Source organism: Rhinolophus sinicus, linkage group LG04 (genome assembly GCF_036562045.2).
Source record: "Rhinolophus sinicus isolate RSC01 linkage group LG04, ASM3656204v1, whole genome shotgun sequence".
Classification (NCBI taxonomy): Eukaryota; Metazoa; Chordata; class Mammalia; order Chiroptera; family Rhinolophidae; genus Rhinolophus; species Rhinolophus sinicus.
This window is the reverse complement of record NC_133754.1, coordinates 112,429,934-112,449,791: the sequence shown is the minus strand read 5'-3', so window position 1 is coordinate 112,449,791 and position 19,858 is coordinate 112,429,934. Positions and strand designations below refer to the sequence as shown.

The 19,858-nt window shown below is 43.5% G+C and overlaps 1 protein-coding gene across 3 annotated transcripts in view; it reads left to right on the top strand.

Annotated features, from left to right (window-relative positions):
• The window catches only part of LOC109434748 (constitutive coactivator of PPAR-gamma-like protein 1), a 102,524-nt gene that overhangs the window by 79,204 nt on the left and 3,462 nt on the right, over positions 1-19,858 (top strand). For 2 of the 3 annotated variants that reach the window (XM_074330234.1, XM_019711967.2), the window contains exons 12-17: positions 4,167-4,281; positions 9,421-9,630; positions 11,291-11,474; positions 12,035-12,172; positions 14,212-14,353; positions 14,805-14,901. In XM_074330234.1, coding sequence (XP_074186335.1) covers positions 4,167-4,281; positions 9,421-9,630; positions 11,291-11,474; positions 12,035-12,172; positions 14,212-14,353; positions 14,805-14,901 — 886 coding nt within the window. The remainder of the gene's footprint in view (positions 1-4,166; positions 4,282-9,420; positions 9,631-11,290; positions 11,475-12,034; positions 12,173-14,211; positions 14,354-14,804; positions 14,902-19,858) is intronic. The other variant, XM_019711969.2, reaches the window with a different exon arrangement.

The window sequence follows — 19,858 nt, the reverse complement described above, 5'->3', positions numbered from 1 at the left end:
CCCATACACGGGTGGAAGCCAGATGACATGTTTGGTCGGAAGAGACTGTCGTGTGTGGGGTGGGCTCTCGGGGCCAGGGGTTTCCCACTTGGAAAGATAGTTTTAGATCCCGAGGAGGACCATCGTGTTGAGATGAGGTGGCTGGGAGAGCCGAGGGACAGTGTCTCGTGGAACAAGTCCCAGGGATTTGGGACTGGGACACCACAAATGGGTTGGTCCACTTCCACTAAGAGAATCCCTTCTACTCTCTGTGTTTGGGGCCCCAGGGCAGCAAGTGAAGGAGGACACCCTGCGTGGTTTCTGTTTGGTCAGTGGGTATGACCTGCTAGCAACGTGGAGACAGGCTGTGTAAGAGGTCTGAAATCTCGGGGTGAAGAGTGTGGGGGTCATGGGAGGGGTGCCAGGCGAGGATGAGTAACAGTGTGCTTCCGAGAGCCCCCAGTATGGGCTGTGGGCTGAGGCTGACAGCCCAGTGGTCGTCATTCTCTTGAGAAATTGCAGCCGTGTAACGGGAGGGGCTGCGGAGGTGAGGCCGAGGATGGGGTTGAAGGGGTGTGGACAAAGGGCAGGGCCTGTGTCCTGGACAAGGCGAGTCCTGCAGCATGACCCCCAGCTTTGATGGCTGGGATGGGGCGAGGGTCAGTGATCGCAAGGCCGCACCATCATCCACAAAGACTTCCTCCCTTTCTTTGATTCTTTTTTTTTTTTTTTTTTTTTGCATAATTTCAAACTTCAAGGAATTGTGAGATTAATGCATAAAGCTCGTGGCTGTCCTTCACCAGATTCCCCACACGTTAACGTTCTCCTGCAGTGGCTTTTTCCTCCTCTCTGTGTGGGTCTGTGTGTTTGTCTTGAATCCCTTAAGTGTAAGTTGTGAATACGTTATGGATACGATGCCCCTTTACCCCTAAGCTCTTCAGTCTGTGTTTCCTAAAAAACAAGGACATTATCAAAATTAGAAAAATAATGCTGGTACAGCTCATGTACAGATCTCACTCAGATTTCCCCAGTTGTCCCAATAACGTACTTTATTAGCAACAGAAAACCTTGGCTCATGGCTTGTGTTCAGTCGCCATGTCTCTTTCAGTCTCGACTGCTTCTTCTCCTCCTGTGGGCTGATGCAGATGCCTCTGAACAGGGAGCCCTGGTTTGTCTGCACACCTGGGATCTGCAGGTGCACTTGAGCAAAAGGAAACAGTGTTGACACACAGGCTGCAGTTTGTCAACCTCTGAAGGCTGCACCTCAGTCTAGATTTGTTTATGTTCCTTCAGGGTGAGATTCCGTTTCTGCGTCAGGGGCAGGCACAGCCCTGCAGGGACATGGTGGTCTCCTTGACGCTTCACTAGTGGTGTCAACCATGTGTAAACCATGTATTACACAGTTTCCAAATGGGTTGTTAGGACAGCAGTCAGGAGGATGGGGAAAGAAGAGCAGCCAAATCTCTACAATCCTCGCAGCAGAGACCTGGAGGAGCCAGCCTCTGAACAGAAGTCCAGCATGAGGATGAAGCAACTGTCCAACTGTCCAGAACGGAGCAGAGGCGGCCTTTCCTGGGGTGCAGCCCTGAAACATAGACGAGGTCCTTACCCAAGAGAGCTCATGTTCTCCAGAGGTGACACCCTGGGTTACATCCTGGAGGAACCTAAATTAATAAAGAAAATAAGGGAGTGGAGGGTTTGAGCCTTCAAACAGGACTCAGAGAACCAGAGGAGCCTGTCCCAACAGCTGAGGAACACAGCCAGGGTCCAGCTCCAAGATGCAGGGACCTGCCCCAGCACCCACACTTCCAAAGGGCAGTGAGAGGAGAATGAGAAAGGGAAGGCCGCAGATCCCCTCACACATCCGTGATGGGAAGCTTGAGGCTACACGGAAAGAATGTCTAGAGAAAACTGAGTGATGTAACGGGCTGAGAACACTGTCTGTGCTCTAGGAGTAGCGTAGGCAGATGAGATAACCAACTGAGGGGGTAAGTTTCAGGTCCTGCCAGGTGCCACTGGTGCCCTCCGTGTGTATAGCATCTAAGCTGTGTTTGTGTATATCTTTGTGTACATCTCATACTCTTTCTACATCTAGAAAGGCTTTTCTAGGACTTACATACAGTGAGAAAGAGGTAAGTGATAACTTTGTGAAAATGTAATAGGAAACAAAATACAGGAAATAGCAGATACTCTAACCAAAAAGACCTATTGCAGCTAAACTGAGTGCTGAGAGTCTTTGCTGCCAGGAAAACCAGGAAAGATCTTGAGAAAACCAACCTGTTTCGAAGACACTTTTTTTCTTGATTCATAATTTTTAAAGGACCATCTAGCCAGGGGCTCGGGGCATGGGGGAGGGGGTTAGTGTTTCATAGGTTTCCAGGATGAAAAGCGTTCTGGGTATGGATGGTGGGGATGGCTGCACAGCACTGTGAATGGACCTATTAATGCCGCTGCACTGTCCACTTAGAAATGATTAAAATGGTAAATTTTATGTTATGTGTATTTTACCACAACTTAAAATAAGATATAAAATAAAAAGGATGCATAATGTGGATACTTGAGCAGAGAACATTGTATGTTGCGCACAATCTTTTCCACAGTATTTTTTTTTTCAGACAAAAGTGGGGGACTTTCTCCATATTTGCTATTTCTTGCATCCAGCCCTGATTAAAACTCACAGTAAGAGCACTGTAGTTAAGATTTGTGGCTCTCAAACAATTACAAAGGATGTTGTTTTTGTCATTGTAAATATTGACAGTATACTGAAATAAAACTTTTGCATCATTCTTTTAAATATTGGTCAGATCTAAATACCACAGAGATTTCACCTCCACTATTCATTTACTTTGAAATTCATTTCCTTCCTATTAATGCTAGGTAATTTTACCATGGAGTATATAAGCTCCGTGCCTCCATTTCCCATCTCTCAAATGGGAAAGTGATGGTTCCTCCTCAGAGTTTCTGTGACTACGTGCGGAGGCAGTGCGTGTAAATGCTTAGACCAGTGCCTGGCGCCTAGCAAGCACTTAAGTTTTCTTGTTGGGATGTTTATTGAAAGTACTTCTTAATCAGCTGGATGGAACCTCCTCCTTCACCCATGAGTCCATGTTTCTGTGGATGAATATTAATTATTACAATAATGAGACAGGGCTTTGTACCAACTCTCATTGTGGTTTTTGTTGACTTAGACTTTAAACCCTGAGAAGACATCCTCAGCAGACGGTACTGGAGAGAGCTTTGTGAGGCATGTCACACTTCTCCAAACTCCTTTGACACAGGAATCTATCATCAAAAGTTATTTTTAGTGATCAGCTAGCAACTTGATTAGATCATCCTTCAAGTTTGCTAAATGCAGAGAACTGCAAACTGTTGGACTTGAACGGGACTTAGGACCACGTTCTTAGTGGTTAGCCTCACACTCTCACCCCAAACTCTGCCTGTGGCTGTGCCCCGGGGTTGTCACGGGGCCCTGCGCACGCATGGCAAGGCAAGGTAAGGGGAAGAGGATTGGTAGGGAAAAGGTGATGTGGACACCTGATGCTTCTCAGGCAGGTAGTACACATGGAAGCTGTAGGGTTAGAGATTGATTTCCTGTCAGCTGCTCACACCATGGTGGCCCCCAGTATGTCTGTGGCCCTGGGGACTAGAGATCCATTCTGAAGGCCGTAGCTTTAGTTCTCTTTCTGAGGTCTCTTCCTACTTAGTCCGAGTACATTCATCTGCCACTGCCGAAGCCTCATCCATATAGTTCACGCAACACTTGCTCTTCATCAAGGGATTAATCTTTCTTATCTGTACCTAGGTAGGGTCTGCCTCCCAGGTATCCTGTCTTGAATTAAAATAGATAAGTCATATAAATTTGGTATTTATAATGTGTTTTCAGGATTTAAACATTTCACAAGAGTAAAGTTGTATCAAAAAATCACTGACGGTTTGCAGTGTGTATAAATTTAGTGTGCTATTTTTAATTACTCTAAAATCAAACGTGCTGATCAGCCCAGGTGATGGTTGGGTTTTTGTCTGTAATTGGTGTCATCCAGTGAAAACAGAAAAGCTGGTAAGAAGTCTGTAGAAGCCTCGTTAGCCTGTGTCACCTGAGTCTCCTGAGAACCTGCACTCCAGGTTGCACATGTGACTGGTGACCGCTGCATCCTGACCCCATACCCTCTGTCTCTCCACCCCTGTAGGTATATGGTGCAATGGCCTGGAGCACGGATACTGCGTCGTCAGGAGCTGGATGCCTTCTTGGCTCAGGCATTGTCCCCCAAACTCTACGAGCCCGATCAGCTGCAGGAGCTCAAGGTAACTGACGCCTCCTTCCTTGTCCTGGAGCCTTGCTCTGGAGCTCATGGGACAGCACACCTCCCTGGGCAGCTGCTCAGTGCACCACACTAGTAATGCTAAGGATGCGAACTTGAGAGCCTTCAGGGCAAAGGGAATTTCTCCCCGGTTATGGAAATGGTCAAGTCTCGTTTTGTCCGATAAAAATTTTCCCTTGTTTACCAATGGGTGTTGATTCTTGTTTTTCACATCAGGAAGTAAACTTGCCTTTTATTTCAGGTGGGGATCCCAAACCGTGGGAGGGCTTGGTCCAAAGAATTTCCTAACATCTGGCCAGGATCTCTTTCTTATTTCGTTCTGTTGTTCCTAATTACAACATTCGTTTTCTCTAAAAAATAGTCTTTGTCCTCCTAGTATTGTAAATACCTTTTAAAAACCACTTGAAGAACAGTGTGATACCATCACTCCTGTGCCCTTTTAGTCAGCATTTAACATCGTATTCCTTTTAATTTTCCCTTCCAGTAAGTCCTTTTGTTCTTTGTTTTGACAGTATTAATTTTCCCGTGTTGTCACCTGATTTTTCGGTGTGCTTATCTTTTCAGTGCACTTTTATTAGTTGCTGTGTTCGCATGGCTGTACTTGCTTTCTAATTTCTACAGTAAATTTTAGAAAGTACAAGACTTTCGAGAGTTAGCTAAATTAGTGAAACTGCCTTTTCTTTTTAATGTATAGGGTTTTGGTTTTTTTCTTTGCCATTGGTTATTTATTTATTTATTTTACAAAATTTGATTTGTAATCAAGTAATCTCTTTTGACAAAATCGCCTTCACTTTTAGATCTTTTTGCCATTCTTTACGAAGGCGTTCTTTCCCAACAGGAGTTTTAGGCTCGCTTTATAGATTTTCAGTATTCTACATTTGGGGCTCAATAAATTGCTGATTTTCCTTAAATTATTCAGTTTAATGCAGTAATTTGGTTTTGAGTGACCCTTGACTTTGAGGAGCCCATGTCATTTGTGGTCACCTTAGGCTTCTGATGACTTTGAAACAAGCTAAATAAGACAATAAAACTTAGGAGAATCTACCTCAAATTGTATTCTTTACTTTCCAGATTAAGCTTTTCTGTTAGACAGAAATTATTATTTTTAATGGTTTTGAATTTAAGTTTTTGTTCTAGAATATTTGGCCGGGTGTCCCCTGAGAGGCTGGTACTAAGCGGAAGGTCTCCCTCCCGTGACCTACCGTGTGGTGCCATCACCACTGTCTTCATCACCAGACTGCGCTCAGGGGTGTTGTAAATACTTTGACTAGAGTGTGGTGCCATCCCTCTACCTCTACTTCCTGTTTCTCTTATTTAGATTATTACATCAGTATTGACATCCCAGTTCTGAAAATCAGACCGCCAGGTATCAGGTATGCCCACCAAGCCTTATTCACCATCAAGTTGCTTTTACTCAAAGTTCATCTTTTCTCCCATATCCTTTTCATTTTTGGATCAACACATAGGCTGTAACTTTTGAAAGACAGTCACACTCTAAGCTTTCATTTTGGTTCTTTTGAGGTCTTAATGCTTTCATGGTTTTCTCCTGATTCTTCATCTAAAGCCAGGCGTTTCTAGAGCTGTGTTAGAAAATGCAGGCACTTCAGGCCCAACCCTGTCCCTTTGGCTCTTCTGGTCTGGAGGTCTGTGTTCCCTGCACCGAGGCAGCCAGCACATCAGTGCTCCATTCACGGGCATAGATTCTGAAAGAACCATAAGGAAGAACAACAGCTTTCCTTAGGGGAGAGGTGGTTGGTTGTTTAAGATTGACGATCCTCACAGCTACCAGATTGAGAACCGATAGGAATAGTCATTATTTAAATGCTACAAAAATCCCTATGCAGAGCTCAGGGAGGGTCCCAACATTCAGTGATAGAAAAGTAAATTGTGTAATTGTTTTTTTTTTCATTTAACCACTAAAAGTTGTTTTGACATATGAAAAGCAATGACAATGCTTTCCTATAAAACACCATTTTACTGTGTAGGATATAGTCAACTCTTGATATTTGGTGTTGTTTTAGGGGCCGTTATCCAGTTTGTGGATTGCCCAGACCCTGTTTTTCTTCTCCCACTTCTGTTTATCATGTGCTTTGAGAATAAAGAGGAAAAGAGAAAGAAAAGACGCAATTCTGACAGTTTGGCCTCTGCTTGGCTTTTCTGATGGGAGGTTTGGTGGGAAAAGATGTTGGAACCATTAGTTCAAATGACTAGAAGAGTTTCCTCTGGTCTGTGCTCTGTCCGCCTGCTGTGACCATGAACAATCGAGTATTCTGTGTGGCTCCTTGAGGACCTGGGACAGTGACTGACAGCCTCACTTTTCTCTGGGATACTTTTAGGTGCTTCTCCTAGGTTACCAGCGTGAGTGTAATTACCAGGGTAGATCAGCATGGATGCCGTGTTTGGAGGAGGGCGGGTAAAGGATGAGGAACAGGACCTTTGTACAGTTTCAATATTTGTCCACTTTCTTACTCCCTGCTCTTGACCTCCCTATAATTTGCCTTACATTCTTCTAACAGTTTCACATGCCAAGTGAAGAATATAAAAGATGGAAAATGAAGAGCTGTAAAGAGCATGTTAAGGGCTGCAGCATGTCTCTGGTACCTATAGGAGTTATTATGCATGTAGGTAAATAGGACCAGTCACAGGAAGAGTCTGCTGCCCAGTAATTAGAAGTCAGGCAAAGTCACCTCACTGGAATTTGGTTCTTGAACTAATTGGGCAGAGATTAAATTCCATATTTGTATTTCCTATAAAGTCAGAAAATGTTGTCAACATTTCGCTAGTTAACTTTGAACTTTGAATAATGTTGAGTATTTTGCTTGGTGTAATAGAATGAGGTTGGAGTGTGGATAGTTCAGCCATTTTTTCAGTCAAGGGTTCAGATTCTGGTGCTACCAGTTACAGTTTTGTGACCTTGAACGCTCTGTGACTCCGTTTGTCCATCTATAAAGTGGAGTTCTAAGAGCAGTACCTGTGTCATCCTATTGTTGAGATGTACATGAGACAATACATGTAAAAATACTTAGAGCAGTGTCTGATAACATATTTATTAAGTGCCCCATAAATATTAGATAGTAGTCTTTGTATAATTAACATTTAGGGACAAATATAAACTGCTATGTAAAGTAATTTTAAAATTTTTTCAAATGAGGCAAACTCTACACAGAATTTGAGATTTTATTCGCATTATTTAGACAACTTTTAAGAATTTTTCTCTGTTAAATCGAGTTGTCGTTAGTCATTACTAAAGCCAAGTGACTTGAACATCATTTTTTAAACACATGAAAACACAATTCCTCAAGTAATGATGAGGCCATTTAAAATAAGTATGATGTGTGCGGATAGGGAAAGCTGCTCCCTTCCTCCTGTCAGCTCACAAGGAGATGCCTCATTCTCACTAGGGTGCCTCTGTGCCCCACACACCAGCTGTCCTTTCTTAACCTCGGCACCCAGATGGCCGCCTGCCCAGAGTGCTTTTGAGCTATATTAGTCAAATAAGGGTTTGTTGTCGATATGATCCCCACCACTGACTAAGAAATGACAGCAGCATCGTGCTTCCCTAGAGGGCTGCTGCTGGCACCGCCACAGCTTTGGGTAGCGAGCAGATGTCTTTAGAGCTGCTTCTCCCTCAGCTTTGACCTGGCCCAGAGGCCACCGCCAGCAGTGCCATTGGCTGGAGGCTGGGTTGCTGAGTCTCCACAGCGGTGCTGCGAGGGGGAGGGTTGTCTGCATAGGCAGCCCCCAAGCGTGGGTAAGCATTGCTGCTGTGCCACGTTCCCACCATGTCAGCTTTCAGGAAGGAGAAACCCCCTCTTTCTGCCTCGAGACTCTCAGAGGAGGAGGCAGCACAGAGACAGGCACCAGGTGAATTTGTTTTCCATGCTGACCCTCTCTTTCTCCACTTTCTGCTCATAAATATAAAAATGCATCTCATTCCATCATCCTAACCCCACCTGCCCTCAGCTGAGTATGTTTAGTTCCCTTTTTCAACACTGTATTGGGAGAAGCAGGAGCCACGGGATGGGCCAGGAGCGGTAGACAGACTTCCAGGTTTAGGAACTTCTGAAATGCATTCACTTAAAAACAAAACCGGAAAAGGTTGGAAAACACAGTGTTAGCTGATAATGGGGACTGACAGCACAAAACACCAGATATTCATAAATTCATCAGTATTTGGCACTGGAATGATCCTTTTTAGTGAAAAGCCAGTTTGCCTGCCACAATTAGGCATTGCTTAGGTTGATAATCCCTAAAAACTTCTTGAGACACCATCACCTTAGAAAATAAGGTGGGAAGACAGAAACCAGGACAGCTAAAACTCAGTCCAGGATAATCCACAAACTAGGTCCTTCACAGACAGATAATCAAGAGTTGACTGTATTTGTCAGTGTTTCTCACTCTGCGCATCAGATGCTAGGAGAGAAAGTTGTGTGCACACAGGAGGGCTCCCAGCAGAGGACCGGGGTACAGTCTCTAGATTCTGATAGTCTGCATGGTTCAGATACAAAGTTTTTGTTGTTGTGTTCTTTCATTTATAAGCTATCCATTTCTCCTAAAACATTTGACAGTCTCATTAATAAGTTGCTATCTTAAAACATTAACATATAAAATAATGTAAACATAAAATACAAGTTTCAGAATGAAGTTATACCAAGTAATTTTTCAATATAACTACTTGAAAATGTATAATCTTATTAGAATATTATTTTTTACTATCTTTCTGTTAATACATTACCAGTGTATAGAATCTGAAGTGTAAAATTTTATTTCATAAATGAATTGTGGGCTTTTTAACTGCTAAGGAGATTATTAATAATTTGTTACTTTATCATGTGTCAACCTTAAATACAGGATTACTTTACACTTGTATAAGGCTTCACAAATTCCAAACTGAAATATTTCAGTATGTTTATAAAACAGCCTCTTAAATTTAAATTCGTTTAATGACGTAAAAAGTCTTTGTGTTGAGACTAAGTCACTGTACAGTGTTTATTGACAGGTCTGCGTAGGGTATCTGGTTGAGGGGTGTCCTGGTTAACCATGGAGAGTTGTAGTCAGACATTGTGAGAACTGGATACTGCCTTACTCTTATTCCATAGAAATCACTCTTTTCCATTTAAAGATTGAGAACCTCGACCCTCGAGGCATTCAGCTGTCAGCTCTCTTCATGAGTGGCGTGGACATGGCCCTATTTGCAAACGACGCGTGTGGCCAGCCCGTGCCCTGGGAACACTGCTGTCCTTGGATGTATTTTGATGGCAAGCTCTTCCAGTCCAAACTCCTCAAAGCAAGCCGGGAAAAGACCCCACTCATCGACCTCTGTGATGGTCAGGTCAGTTGTAGGAACATAGGCTGGTAGGGGTGGGGAGGAGGAGCTGGCCGCCTCTAACCAGAGGAAAAGAAGCTCACTGGCTAATAGGTCGTCTTTCGTACCAAATTTCTAATGACCTCATGCGACGGGATTCTCTTTTAAGTTGGGCCCAGCCCTGTGTGTGAGTCAATATAAGTTCAGTGCCCATGTGAGCTGAGCTCTGGATACACAGTACACTCTGTTCTCATTATTCACAGTAATTATATTCTAAAAATTGGCCTCGAGCACTGAATTAGCAGATACTAAACTTCTGCTCCTAGGAGAAATACTGGGTTAGTTAGGTTCCCATGATCCTCCAGTCACAACATCTTTTGTCATCTGATCAACACATAACCTTGTTTTTATGTGTTTCTGTTTAAAGATATCTTAATGAATATACAGAAGGTACCAAAAAATTTATACACATTTCTTTGGCACCCCCGGTGTATTGCTGATTTGCTCACATTGAACTCAGGGCCAGCAGCACTATAAGTCAGCCTGAACAAAAGCTCGTCTAGCACATATTTCCCCCATGAGGCACATCACAGCCTTGCACTTACGGGCACAGATAGCACTCAGCACTGTGCATGGGGCCTTGTCAAACAGTAGAGTCACCCACAAAAACCTGAAAAATGTGGCATTACATAGACGGCGAACAGAACACTTGTTTATAGTATACAAGTAGAAACAACAAGGCAGAGCGTCACCTTCTACAACCTCAGCTGGCAACTCAAACTGTGCCCCGCTCTGTGCATGTCTGTAAATGACCACAAGAATGCCACAAGTATTGATTGTGAGGTTACGAATACATTTTAGCAAGTAGGTGAATTCGCAAATGTGGAACTCATAAATAAGAAGGATCGACCGTGCCTTTTTAAAATCCTGGTTTAAAAATAAAGTGAAGTAGGTTATCAGGTTATTTTGTCCCAATGCATTAAAGAGGCTCACATTGGCTTCAAGCTTTTAAATCTTAGACAACAAAACATGCAGTCTCTAAGGATTGGTTTATGGAGTAAGCAGATTTTCAGATTTCCTGGTTAAAGACTGGTTGTACACAAGACAGTGCAGTTGAGTGTTTTAGATGTTAGATGAGCTTTGTTCAGGCCAAGTTCTAATGCTGCTGACCTGAGTTCAATGGAATTTGACACACACAAGTTGTATAAGGCACATTTGTGCAGGTCATGTTGCTTTCCACGATGTAACGTGAAATGGCCGAGTAGTCATCTCAGGAGCAGCCTCACACACAGGTCAGATCCCGCCCCAAAGAGAGCGTACCAGCTTCCCTTAGGAAGCGTCTATCACTCTGTGCCTCAGTTCCCTCTCTTTAAAATGTGGTGAATACCTGGTCTAGTAGTAAATTGATTTTGAGAATTAAATTCAGTTTCAGTTAATAATTTTTAAAGTAAATGTTTCTTACCTGAAAATATGCTCAGACAGTAGGAATTCATATTCGTTTTTCGGGATTAAGAGGTATCTTAATTTTTTTTTGCATTTTTGCTTTTGTGGTCATGTTAACATTCTGCAGACAAGTACTGCTGAGCAGACATGGCACAGTATTCGACGTGTCATTTCTCTCCTGTTCATTCCAACTCAACTGAAACCTTGTGAATCATGTTTTCACATGTCAGTGCTTTACTTGCAGGCCGAGCAAGCTGCCAAGGTAGAAAAGATGCGGCAGAGCATCCTGGAAGGGCTGAACTTCTCCCGGCAGAGCCTCCCGCTCCCCTTCCCGCCACCCTCGGCGCTGCCTTTCTACCCTGCCTCTGTGTACCCAAGGCACTTTGGGCCTGTGCCCCCGGCTCAGGGCCGAGGGCGGGGCTTTGCAGGTGAGTGTGTCCACCACTATAGGTAGACCCTTGCTGGTGTGGGAAGACTGCCCCACACACCTTGCTGGCCTTCTAAGTGGGCCACATCTTGCTGTTTTGAGACCTTGTAATTAACTATCAGGCTTAGTTAGGAAGTTTGCAGCAACAGCTCTTCATGTTCAAAAGGATCCCACTTGATCCCAGAAGAGATTCTGAGAAGGGGAGCTACAAAAGCTGTTGCAGAGATGAGATTTTAAAATGAGTCAGTATCGCTGAAAACTCCGCTTACGCTTATGATTTAAGGTTTTCTCTGATGAGGTTAGCGGAACCCTCCTCCACTAAGGCCACCTCCTGGCCAGTGACTGGGCCGCATGATAGTGCCCGGTAGCAGGAGGCTTCTTCAAGATTGGGTGAGGTGACATTTCAGTGTTCCGGTGGTGACAAGAGGGGCAGGAGACCCCTCCCTGGTGTAAGGACAAAAGCTGAAGGAGACGGGGGTCTGCCCGGAAGCCCACCGGGGCCTCTCCCCTGAACCCATTTCCTCATGGTTTCTCCCATCTCTCTCCACCTGGGTCCCACAGGAGTCTGTGGCTTTGGAGGCCCCTATGGGGAAACTGTAGCAACAGGCGCTTACCGTGCCTTCCGCGTGGCGACGGCAGCAGGACACTGTGGAGCCTTCTCAGGCACTGACGGCAGCAGGACTAGCAAGTCGCAGGGTGGTAATTATGCCGAGCCTCCTCCTCGAGCTTCTGCCCGCCAGCAGCTTCCCCGCTCTTCTGGCTCCTCTTCCTTCCTCCTCTACTGTCCCGACGCCAGCACCACTTCCTTTCCATGCGCCCCCGCCTGGCATTTGTTTCTGTTCCTCTCCCAGCCCCTGTCTGCCCTGAGGTCTCTGCAGCAGCTTTGCTGGGACCCATCTCTGCCTTCCAGCAAGGCCATTACCTGTCCATATACAGCCTTTCTGTGCACGCGGCTCCCTAACTAACCATCACTCCTGCGTTGCACAGGCTGCCCAGGAATACCCACTGATGTGTCTTTCCTACCTGATTCCCCAGAGGCCCCCTCTTGGTAAAGAGGGTTCTGCATGTATAGAAGATTCTAAGGCCACAGTAGAATTCCTGGCATAAAAACTTACCATATAGAAAATTTTTTAAAAGAAACATCTGATAGTTGATATATAAATAAGTTAGTTTTAAATTCCCATTATTTCTCTTCTCGTTTGTGTTAGGCTTGCAAGGGAGAAAAGTCTTAATGTTTAGTTTCGAAGTAATGTTTTGTGATTTTGCTGTAATTTAAAGCCTGTGACTTGTGGCTTTGTTACACATCTTCCATTTTGGGACTGTAGATCTAAACCTGGCCATCCAGTCTACATGACAGGGTTATTCAGATAACATTTTTAAATAAGTTTAAGCATAAGCAAGGCTTTCTCTCTTGACCAGGAACGTTTTTCCAGCTTAGTTACTTGGGTGCTTACAGAGGCTTGTGAGAGAAATCTGTGTAGCCGTGAGACTCTCAAAGACAAATGCAGCCCCCTCTGGCCGCAGGAGTGTTTCTCTCCTCCCCACTGGACTTGCATGCCCCTTTCCTCCTTCCCTGGGTGCTTTTCTTCCTGTTCCTGCATCATGCAGCGCACACTGACGCGTGCTCTCTGCTTCACAGTCGGCTTCAGCTCCTTGCAGCCCGGGTCTGGAAACTCATGCTAGCCTACAGCCAGGATAAAACACGGGGGGTGGGGGGGTGGGGGGGGTGTTCTTAGGGTGAAATGACATGAGGAAGCTGCTTCCTAACTTCCATATGTGCTTGGAACTCAGATCTGCACTGGTCACATGTGACTTTTGAGCATTTAAACTGACTTGTCCAACCTGAGCTGTGTCCTAAGTGCAAAATACTTAGATTTTAAAGACTTAATATGGAAGAAAAAATTCAAAATGTCTCACAATTTTTTAGATTTATTACATGTTCAAATACTGTTATTTTGGATATATTGCATTAAAATCGTTATTATTAAAACTTATTTCATATGTTTCTTTGTACTTTTGTAATGTGGCTTCTAGAAAATGTAAGGCTTGCCATAGATTTTGCTGGACAGCACTGTCTGGCTGCTAGAGCACCATGGCTAACACCTAGACGATGGAGAGTTTATGGTAACCCATTCCATCCTCTTGAAAATAAGATGCTTGAGGTTCAGTTTTGTTTTGTTTTTATCAGAAGTTTTTTTTATTATCAGTTAATTATTTACGAATTTTCTTAAGTAAGTCAGAAAAACTTTAGACTATGCAGGCTACAGGTAATTAATAGAAGTTAGTGAATACAATGAATTTGTGACCCGGCATAAGGGAATTCTAATTTAACAATACAGTAAGAAATAACAGGCTAGGTTTACTGATTAATTTCCATAATGTTGGTTAATGTAGTAAACTTGGAAGTAATGCCATATGCCCCGAGGACAGTACTTGAAGGATGCATTTCGATCTTGCACATGTTGTAGTTGTAACCTGTTTCAGTTTTCATGGGTTCATTGAGAAGCCAGCACATTTGTCTTACTTTCAGGTGTATATTTAACAATAGTTAAAAATGTTAAAATCAAACGTGCACATAGATACTCCCCGTGATAAAAAAGAAGTTTTCACAAGCAAGAGAAAAGGCTTCATATGAAATATAAAGCACAATTGAAAGAAAATGCTTACCTGTTTCTCTTTGCTATTCTTCTTAATCCAAGGATGGTAAAGAATTTTCCTTTTGTCTGTTTTTCATGTAGGAATCCAACCTATACCTTCTCAGGGAGGGAAGCTGGAAATAGCCGGCACTGTGGTTGGCCACTGGGCTGGGAGCAGACGGGGCCGCGGAGGCCGTGGGCCTTTCCCCCTACAGGTTGTTTCTGTTGGAGGACCAGCAAGAGGGTAAGTGCTGAACAATGAAAATGTATAAATAAAAAACAGCCGCTTGCTTTTTTTAGTTATGAGTTTACTAGAAACGTTTTTATATCATTAAAGACACTCTTCTTTAATACTCTTTAAGTGCTTTCATAGGATTACATTATATATAGTATTATGTAATTGTTTAAAACATGATTAAATAGTTATCCACACATTACTCAACCATTTTTTAATATTTAAAACAGCATTTTTGAAGGGTATTGTTTCTCAAATTGCGTGCACTGGATATAGACCAAAACTATAAGATTGATAGCTTGGAATAAGTATGTGGTATGACCATGAATTAATAAATAAGCTCAGTGCTTCCTATAGCATTAGATTAGGTACTTTTAAACCCATTTGATATTATTTTAAATGTTTAAATGCTGTGTGACAGATTTCAACTCTCTCTGCTTTTGTCCTCTTATTTATTCAGACGTCCAAGAGGAGTTATTTCCACCCCGGTGATCAGAACATTTGGAAGAGGTGGAAGGTACTATGGCAGAGGTTACAAAAACCAGGGTGCGATTCAGGTAATAACATGCATACTACTGGTGCTGGTTTGTTACCGAGTGCCTTGTCTTCCGGGCTATTGTTCCAGTGCTGGTGTCCAGACAGGGTGGATGTTGGGATGTTTCTGTGGGGCAGCTAGCATGATCGTGGCATTTGGCACTCACCATCTGCAAGTCACTCAGCTCACATCATTTCCATAAGGTCTGTGCTAATGCTCAAAGCCGCTCGTAGAAATTTACTGAGAGGAATCCAGGCCTGGTAATGGTGTTTATATTATAAAACATTATCTAGGTAAATAGCACTTAGGATTTAAAAATAAAATTGTGACTTTCAGTGCTGGGACAGTAATGTCTGTTTCTCCTTCTTGACCATCTTGACTAACTCCTGCCTGGAATGATCAGCCCAGGAGGAAACAAGTCACGTGCCTGTCTTCAGGAAAGAACTGGAGCTTGCTTCTGCTTTGGAAATTCAGGAATGAATTTCCCCTTGAGAATGGTCTTTTTAAAACATCAGTCAGTCCTAACAGTGTAGTATATTGTCTCATTTCTTGAACTATGATATTTAATCAAAGTGTGCAGTTTTTTCCAGTGCTATCCACGTAAACATGAGCTGGAGTACACTCTTGTGACTCACAATAATAGCCCATATTTGGAAACGTAATTGCCAAGAGAAAATAAAACTGCCTTTACTAGGTGATCTTAGCATCTTGGTGACTTATGTTTTCATGAAATACATCAAACCAGTCAATTACAGAGACCAGTCCCTGCCTTGAACGTGGGGCGCAGGCAGCCTCTCTTTGCAGCATAGCATCCAGCAAGGGGGACGGCTCTGTTCAGTCTGCCCCGAACCCCCACCCTGGCCTTCCTCTGCCTTCACAGAGATGCCATTTTGAGCCCAAGGCACTCTTAGCCTCTCAACAGGTTTAGGAGAGGGAGGAGACCCCCAACCTTGTTGGGGCTCCAGCCCAGAGCCCATCCTATAAAGGTGACCCTCGTGGTGTGTTATCGTCATCCTTAGTGGATATGGGGGCATTTCCTGAGTTGGCAGTAGGGAATGTGTGTCCCCACGCTACGTAAACACTTTTAATTTTAATATAAAACGTATACCAGAAACTGCACAAAATAGTGTGTAGTTATAGTAATGAGTTATAAGGCAGATAGCCATGTGATGATGGATAAATATCATCAGCAGCCATACGCAGAGGTCCTCACTCCAGTGCCCCCCTCCTCCTTCCTCCACCCAAAATAACCGTGACCCAGAACTGACGCTGTTCTCAGTCATCTCATCCTGTCTGTGATTTTATCGTTCATGTGTGTGTCCCTAGACACGGTGGAGTTTTGTTCATTTTCTGTTGGTGTGCTCTGTAGTGAAGTCTCTCTCCCCTTTTCCTTCACCATATCTGTTGAAGGACAACCCAGACATTTCCCAACAGCCTCCTGGGTTCTGCAGAGTGCACACGCCCAGTGCTGTTCTCCCTGTGGCTCTCTTTACGTCTTTCTTACTTGCTGGTGCCTGGGTCCACGTCCTGCCTCGTGCTCAGTTTCATCCTTGTGGCAAGACGAGTGGAGCTGCATGCTTTTGTGTCTGCGTGCTTGGTTTTGTGTGCTGGACCCATTGGTACCTCGGTGACGAGACCCATTCATCACAAGGGACTGCAGAACAAATATGTTCTCAACCCATCGTTTCTTCATTTATTGGAGTATTTTTACAAAGAGATGCTTCCCATTGCCTTCTATTTAGTGCTGGAGTATTACAGCCCTTACAGGAAAGGCAAGGTCAGCGTGGTGCTGACCCTCCTCGGCCGCTGGGCCCTTTGCTGTGACCCTGGGTCCTGTCTAAGGTGTCACCCAGCCCAGCAGACCTGCAACCTGCACTTCTCGTAGTTTCTTGCTTTCTTTAGTGGAAAATGGCTTTTCAAGGACACAGTATGGGCACCAGTGCACTCTGACTGCCATGGGGTCGGTCACTGTTGCTGGTGGTCTGTGTACACAGACACAGCTCCATTTCTTCATACATGAACATGCACACACACACGTGCTTTTTATTTTATATATATGTGTGTATTTTTTATATATTTATATATTTTATATATTTTATATATATATATATATATATATATATATATATATATTTAAGCTAGAATCCTCATGAATTCACTGATGTTTCCAATTCAAACTGAGGGCTTTCATTTGGCATCTTTGCTACGTCTGGATGTCCTTTCTTCCATACAAAGTTACCGCCTCTGGGCCTTTCCTGTGGACCGAACTAGAGGGGAAGGTGTGTGCACACACACTATATGCTGTGCATACACACGTAAATATGTATATGTGCATGTTGCTGCTTTTTTTCCCCAATGAAATAGTTCAAGAATTTATATTGACTCTTTTGATTCCAATTTAGGACTTAAGAAATTTGACGTAACCTTTACTGTTTGTATCTGTATGTTCTTTCTTCCATCCTGAGAATCTTGGTTCCTAATAACCCAGGGGATGACTGCCTTAGAATGTCCCATAACACGTCATTTACTTCATCCCACATTGCACACACTGGCGGCTCAGAACAGCTACTACTGCCACCACCAGCACCATCACTGAGGACAGGTAAAACATTGGCACATGCTTCCCCACCCCCCGCATTTAAAAAGAATAGCTGTGCCGTTACTGTTTGCATTGTCTAGTGTCCAGCAGTGACCCACAGCACTTCCTTCAGCCTCATCTTTCCCAGTTCCAAACATCTCCACGTCTCAGGCCCTGCCAGCCTGTGTCCGCAGATCCACTTTGCCCCTCTGAGGCTCTTTCTTTAGTAGATTCCTCAGGGGGGGGGTCTATGGAAAGAATACTCAGTTTGAAAACAGTTGTTTTCCTAATAGAGGCGTATGTCAGAGATATTGCAGGTTTGGTTCCAGACCGCCGCAATAAAGCAAGGCATAATCCTTTTGCTCGTGGAGGGTCCTGCCTTCAGTTTGTGAAAAACCACATCTATAAGCGCAATAAAGCAAAGTGTGTCTGTAATTGAAAGCATTGATTCACAGCTCCTCAGGTATCGTACATGAAACTGTTTTCTTCTGTCATAAGCTTTGCTGTCAAAGACGGACAATAATCTAATTCTTTCTCTTTGAAGTCGTTTGCCATTTTGGCTTAAATGCCCAATTGTTTTTGTTGTGCCATCACAGTTTAATGACGCACCTGCTGCTGGTGGCTGTGTGCCAGCTTACTCATTACAGGACATGCTCTTTCCAAAAGCAATTTCAGATCTTGTTTTTCATCCGAAAATTTTCTTGAATTACTAGTTTTTCATTTCTGTTCTTGTTTTAATCTCTGGTGCCCCTGTTGTGCTAGTCCTTCTGGGTCTGCAGTGTTTGTCATACCCTCGATTCTTTTTTTATCTCTTCCTTTCTTTTTTTGAGATATAACTCACATACTATACAATTCACCTGTTTGAAGTGTACAGTTTAGTTTATTCTTAAGGTCTTGCAGTAGTTACCACTAAATCCAGAGCATTCATCACACTGGGAAGAAACCCCTTACTCATGAGCAGTCACTGCCTGCCCCTTAACTCCTGACAACCACAGATCTGCTTTCTGTCTTGGTGGACCTACCGTCTGTACCTGTCATGTAAATGCATGTGTGTCACGTACCAGCACTTCATCCCTTTTTATTGCCACATAATACTCCATTGTATGGATGGCCCATACTTTGTCCATTCATCAGTTAATGGACATTTAGGTTTTTATTTTTATTTTTTGGCTGTTGTGAATAATGCTATGAACATACAAGTTTGGTTTTCCCCCATATTTTATTGCGATATAATCAATATACATGATGTTATTAATTTCAGGTATACAATGTAATGATTCAACATTTGTATATATTGCAAAATGATCACCACATTGTCTAGCTAACATCCATCACCTCACATAGTTAAAACACTTTTTGTGATGAGAATTTTTTTAAGATCTACTCTTTTAGCAACCTTCAGATACACAATAAAGGATTGTTAACTGCAGTCATTAGGTACAAGTTTTTGTGTGGACACGTTTTTAGTTCTCTTGGATATGTAGGTAGGAGTGAATTCCTGGGTCACGTGTGGTGATTCGATTTAACTATTTGAGGAGCCACCAAACTTTCCCAGAGTGGCAGCACCATCCCCAGCAGCAGTGTCTGAGGGTTCTGATTGCGACATCCTCAGCGACACTTATTATTTGTCTTTGAGTTTAGCTGTCCCAGTAGGTATAAGGTGGAATCAACTGTAGTTTTGATTTGCACTACTCTTTGTTACCTTCTAATTTTAAAAATTTCCTTCCTTTTCACCTTCTTTGGGTATTATGTTTATTTGGTGTGTTTTTCCTAGTTTAATCTTCATTTTTGGAGTGATCTTTTCTTTTTATTTTGAAGTCTTCCTTAAGTTTTACACCTCACTTCCTAGCTTTTCTTAGTTTGATCTGTGCTGCTCCCCACATTCTGTCCTGTCAGAGCCCATTTTGAAATCAGAGGAAGCAGTCTTGGTCTTTTACGGGCATGCCTTTCCGACATATTTCATTGTCTGTAGGGATGTCATTCCACCCCTTGTTTTCCTATAATGATGTCACGTGTGGTTTTCACCTTGGTACTTCATGTTGCTCATTTTTAGGTGACATTGGTGTTCTTGCATCTTAAGAAGGACAGATAATGAAGGGCAGCTTGCTTCCTGAGAGTTTCTGACCCATCTCTCCTGTCTCTGTTGTTGCCGTACTGGTAGGGCCACTTCTAAGAGGATGTGTGCAAAGGAGGCAGTGCTGCCCTGTGCTTGTGGTCGTTTGGTGGTGGTGGTGGGGGCGGGGGAAACGACACCGCGCAGTGGCCAAGGCTTACAGGAAAATTAGCTGTAGAGAGAGGGACAAGCTGGCTCTCCTTGTCATTCTTTTGCATCCTCTGCACACACCCCCACATCCCTCTGGAGTGACTGAGCAGGTTCCCTAATACGCAGGCACCTTGACTG